Genomic DNA, 5,227 nt, shown 5'->3' on the forward strand with positions numbered 1-5,227 from the left:
GGTGTTACAATATACAATTTTGTTTGGAAGGCTAAGATCCTCCAGGCTTATTAAACTCTCGCCTGAGGTTCTTAGTGTCTCCTCGAGTAGGACAAAACTCAAGGGCCAGGCCTGAGAGGCGTAACACGTATCTACCTAGAGAGACTTTATCACAAGTCTTATCTAAGGGTTCTATAGAATTCCCGCCCAAGAATGTTAAACGCTTCTCCTGAGGGACATGTAGTCTCATGAGCTTGGCTATATAACATTCATTTGGAAGACTAAGATCCTCCAGGCTAATTAAACTCTCGCTTTAGGGACTTAGTGTCTCCTCGGGCATGATAAAACTCAAGGGTCACGCCAAAGAGGCGCGATATACATCCTGTTCGAGAGACTTGATCACAGATCTTGCTTGAGGACTCGATGGAAGTCTCGCCCAAGAAGGTCAAACACATCACCTAAGGGACTTGTAGTCTCATTAGCTGCACTATATACATTTTGTTTGAAAGTCTTAGATCCTATAGGCTAATTAAACTCTTGCCTGAGGGATTTCGTGTCTTCTCGGGCAGGACAAAACTCAAGGGTCATGCCTAAGAAACAAGATAGATATTAAGCTCGAGACTTGATCACAAGTCTTGTCTGAGGGCTCAGTGGAAGTCGTGCCCAAGAAGGTCAATGCTTTGCTTGAGAAACTTAGAATCCCCTCAGCCGAGCCATATGCAATTATGCCTAATGGACTTAGATCCTTTAAGCTAACTAATCTCTCACAAGAGGGACTTAGTGTCTCATCAGCCTGAGCACACAACGCTATGAATAAAGAGCCAAGATTTCCCATGGCAGCTAATGACCTTATGAGAGGAGATACTGGTTCTCGGGATACTTCTATAAACCTTGATTTAAAAAACATGTATTCTCCTACGAAATGCCTCATGCTTGAGGTACTATATAGTGTTATATTTCCAAAAGGCCTCGCATAGGGTGATGCCTTTAGACAGCCCTAGAGGAGGCGACGTTAGAATATCGTCTAAAGAGAGGTATCGCCTCACCCCGTAGTTTTCCTATCGCCCTGACGTGGGATAAGACGTTACTTTGGAAGAGAGAGATTCAACCCACGTCTCCCTTGAAAATAGAGATTCAACGGTCCACCATTTATTTAGTGTGCGGTGACCCTTTCTAAGAAAATTCTAGGCCCTAAAGGCCTTTATAAAAACATCTCTCCTCAAGGGGAGAAGTTAGAAATGCTAAGTCATACACATTCCTTACACCTTAAAGAGCACAATAATCACTAAAGTCTTAGGACACAGTTGCATGCAACTATATACTTGCTATCAAGCATCATCGGTCATCATCAAAGCGTTTAACCTCATGCGAGCAGGTCTCTCAAAGTACCTCAAAATACTACCGTACAAGCTTCTCGCTGTCGTGAGCAAGCTCTAACTACCATATCGTGTTAAAAATCTACTAAGGCCTCTGAGTCTCCATGTCCTTACAGAAGGAACATGCACATCTGTACTTTTTTACTAGTGCAACTCTAATTTGAGCATACTCGCAACAAACACATTTTTAGCAAATACTAAGATAAAATGTCTACTAAAACTAAAAATTAATGAGCTTCCTCGAACCAAGAATCAGAAAAAAAAAAAAAACCTCTCAACATGTTTCATAGTAATTTTAACAATCTAATGCGATAACAAATATTTGATTTAAATTATCATTTTTAATATATAAAAATAAACATCAATCAGCCAATTATGTAAAATTTATCCTTAATTAAATTATTTAAAAATCTATTTCATCAAAAATAATATCTCAAGAATCAAGAATAGAAAATATTCAAAATAAAGTTAACTATATGAAGGAGGGAAAGTTGTTTGTTAGGTTGTATTTATGAGGATGCGTCAATCACATATGGAAGTAGTAGCACTGGTCCATCAACCCTTGTTAGTAACCACAGACAAAACCTAAATATTTAACTAATTTCCAAATCAAATTAAATTGCTGTCAGAAACAAATAGTACATATTTTATAAAAAAAATAATTAATTAATTATTTAATTAATTAATTAATTAATAAACAACAAAAAAAAAACAGAGCACAATACAAGGAACGAAAACAAATCCTGCGATTTGGAAGAAACATAGAAGAAAAAGAAAGAAGAAGAAAGACAAGACAACCTTGATTCTCAGCATCCATACATAACCAATCACCGACACCTTAAGAATCTCGTGGTACCAATTCTTCATCGTTTTTTGTTCCATTTTAATTTTTTATTATTATTTTTTAAAAAAAATTTGGGCATTTTTTTTGTACCCAAATGTGCATTTGTTCGTTTATTTAATTATTTTAATTTTGGAAAAAAAGGTTTAAATTTGTTTGCATCTTGTGAGTTTTGTTTTTATTTCCGTCTGTGATTGATAATTGTTTTTAGGTTTGTCTTTATTTTGCATGTGATTTTATGTGCTTAGTTTTTGTTGCATTGTTGTTGTTGAAGGAAGGAAATGTTGTTTTGCATGTGATGATTTGTTGAATAGGTGTTTTTGCTTAGGATATTTGAAGATTTGTTGTGTTTTTTCTGGTAGGTGAGAGATATAGGTATGTTTCTGATGAAAGTCAACAAGAACTATGTTGATTTGGTTGATTGAATTTCTGAAATGTTGTTTTGATCTAGGTTTGTTTTGAAGTATGAGATGTTCAGATGAGAGATTCAGTTTACAGATGTTGTTGTTATGATGTTTTCTTTTAGAGTTCATGAACTTTGAAGCTATGAAGGATAATGTTTTGAAGTAGTATTGTTTTCTGAATATGTTCTTAGGGATTGACCTCTTTGTTTTGTTACAGATGTGCGGTGTTTGTAGAAAGATATGAAGGAAAAGTTCTGAGGCGTGGTCCTTGAGAAAGGGATACTACAGATCTAAATTTTTCGATGGATCTGGGAGGCACTGGGAGTTCGTTCAAAGAAGTTCTTGAATCACATATGATATTTCCAGATTACGAGACAGCTAAGTCTAAATCTGAGGCCAATTGTAATAATACGTTCGTGAAATCAAGGATTTGTTCGGATGGAAAGAATGGAAATAATTCAAAGAATGGTGTCTATGATCTACTTGAGTGCCCTGTTTGCAAGAATTTGATGTATCCCCCAATTCATCAGGTTCAAGACTCTTTATTTCGTTTCAATTTTAGAAATTTAGTTCTCTTTCTTTAAACTTGAAATTTAATAACACGTGTTTTCGTCCGTGCGCATGTTTGAAAAGCTCATATTTTATAATGCACTACACAAACATGAAACGGAATATGATATCATTCACATCCTGCAAAAGAAAGATCAGGAATGAACTAACGGAAGTTGGTCCAGTCGGTAAGGAGTTGGCTCAAACCCCCACAAGGGTGTGAGTTCAACTTTCTCTTGCCACCATAAAATCCTCGTTGTTGGGTAATCTCTAACAATCTTTCTGAGTGCTTTCTGCTTTCTGAGCCTTGAGATTTGTCCTGGGTGTACAATATAGATATTGATTGATTATATTTTTGTGGATGTTCGAAGTGGTGCTTGTTAGTTGGGCTTTAACTGACTGATCCCAGCCCGAAAAATGTATCGGGTCCAAATTTCGGGCTTGGCCCAAATTAAGAGTTGGATCGAGCAGGCCTTATCATATTCCGACCTTATCATATCCTGATCGAATTTTTAGCTGAAACTTGGCCTTACCAACCCAAACAGCTCTAACTTTCCCGGATTGTCTTAGATGTTTGCTAATTTTTTTATATATAACTGAATCCCTAATACTTAATTTAATTATATGTTTATTTCCAAAATTCTTCTTAATTTTAATGTTTCCCTTGATGACTGCATTGCGTGTTCCAGTGCCCAAACGGCCACACATTATGTTCAAATTGTAAGATTGCGGTGCATAACCGTTGCCCAACATGTCATCGTGATCTCGGGAATATAAGGTGTTTGGCTTTGGAGAAGGTGGCGGAATCAATGGAGCTTCCTTGCAGATATCAAAATCTAGGTTGTCATGATATATTCCCGTACCACACTAAACTAAAGCACGAACAAAATTGTCGATTTCGTCCATACAATTGTCCCTATGCTGGATCAGAGTGCTCTATCATGTGTGACATTCCAACTCTTATGGCACATCTCAAGAATGACCACAAGGTCGACGTACATGACGGGTTCACCTTCAACCATCGATACGTCAAATCAAATCCTCATGAAGTTGAAAATGCCACATGGATGCTAACTGTAAGTTATTTCTTATGAATTCAATTATCAATTTGTTGTAGCATATAATTTGATGTATCATTTCTTGTAGATTTGCATGAGTTGTTTCCGATTCATTTGGAATTGGCAAAATTTTTATAGGCTTGCTTAAGGTTGAAAACATGACATCCTTCTCATCTACCTATCTTTGTAGGTTTTCAATTGTTTCGGAAAGCATTTTTGCTTGCACTTCGAGGCGTTTCTACTTGGCACAGCTCCAGTTTATATGGCGTTTTTACGATTTTTAGGCGACGAGAAAGAGGCAAAGAAATTCAGGTATAGCTTAGAGGTTGGTGGGAATAGCCGCAAACTGACATGGCAAGGAATACCAAGGAGCATCCGCGAGAGTCATAGAAAAGTTCGCGATAGTCAAGACGGACTCATCATTCAGAGAAACCTAGCTCTTTATTTTTCCGGCGGCGATAAACAACAATTAAAGTTGAGGATCACTGGTCGTATATGGAAAGAAGAATGAAAATATGGCGATAAACAACGATTAAAGTCGATGATCAATGGTCGAAAATGGAAAAAAGAATGTAATTATTTTAGGGATGTCACCCAATGATTCTGTACATTGTACAGATCCTGAAACATTTTAAAGATTTTGGTCTGTGCAGAGAATGAAGGTTTTATTTGTCTTCATAGGCTCTCATAGACATGAAAGGTAACATTCAAGTTGGCAGTGAGGTTTATGTTCTTTTATTTTTATTTAAAATGACATTAATATCGAAACTAATAAATGTGTGTTTTTGAATGTGAATTACATGCCAGTTTGACTGCTATCTTTTTATTTTACTTGTTTATTTAACTTTTTACTAGTTTCCATGTCTTTTTATTCTTGTGGAAAGAAAATTGACCCCTTTTCCTTTTTTATTAAAAAACCGCGTATTATTAAATTATTAGAGTGGACTCTAGAGAGAAAGTTACAAAGTATTTGGTATTTTGCCAAGAGGAAGAAGAAGAAGAAAAAAATGATAGTGAACT

The 5,227-nt window shown here is 36.3% G+C and overlaps 1 protein-coding gene across 3 annotated transcripts; it reads left to right on the plus strand.

Moving 5' to 3' along the window:
• The first annotated feature begins 2,063 nt into the window (after positions 1–2,063).
• On the plus strand, positions 2,064–5,006 carry LOC131628215 (E3 ubiquitin-protein ligase SINAT2-like). Of its 3 annotated transcripts, none has more exons than XM_058899072.1 (4): positions 2,064–2,207; positions 2,818–3,130; positions 3,839–4,225; positions 4,398–5,006. In XM_058899072.1, the coding sequence occupies exons 2-4, from the start codon at positions 2,903–2,905 to the stop codon at positions 4,716–4,718; spliced, it is 936 nt and encodes a 311-aa protein (XP_058755055.1). In that variant the 5' UTR covers positions 2,064–2,207; positions 2,818–2,902; the 3' UTR covers positions 4,719–5,006. The 3 variants fall into 3 exon arrangements, with proteins under 3 accessions (XP_058755055.1, XP_058755056.1, XP_058755057.1); XM_058899073.1 differs by lacking the exon at positions 2,064–2,207 and adding an exon at positions 2,414–2,571; XM_058899074.1 differs by lacking the exon at positions 2,064–2,207 and adding an exon at positions 2,414–2,554.
• The last annotated feature ends 221 nt before the right edge of the window (positions 5,007–5,227 follow it).

The sequence above is a fragment of the Vicia villosa genome, unplaced genomic scaffold (assembly GCF_029867415.1).
Source record: "Vicia villosa cultivar HV-30 ecotype Madison, WI unplaced genomic scaffold, Vvil1.0 ctg.000434F_1_1, whole genome shotgun sequence".
Lineage (NCBI taxonomy): Eukaryota > Viridiplantae > Streptophyta > Magnoliopsida > Fabales > Fabaceae > Vicia > Vicia villosa.

What these genes read in the sequence shown, in the direction of transcription:
- LOC131628215 (XM_058899072.1), top strand. Translation starts at nt 2,903, where the DNA reads ATGGATCTGGGAGGCACTGGGAGTTCGTTCAAAGAAGTTCTTGAATCA. An exon ending in TGTATCCCCCAATTCATCAG is followed by an intron (nt 3,131 to 3,838) that starts GTTCAAGACTCT and finishes TGCGTGTTCCAG; the next exon opens with TGCCCAAACGGCCACACATT. An exon ending in ATGCCACATGGATGCTAACT is followed by an intron (nt 4,226 to 4,397) that starts GTAAGTTATTTC and finishes CTATCTTTGTAG; the next exon opens with GTTTTCAATTGTTTCGGAAA.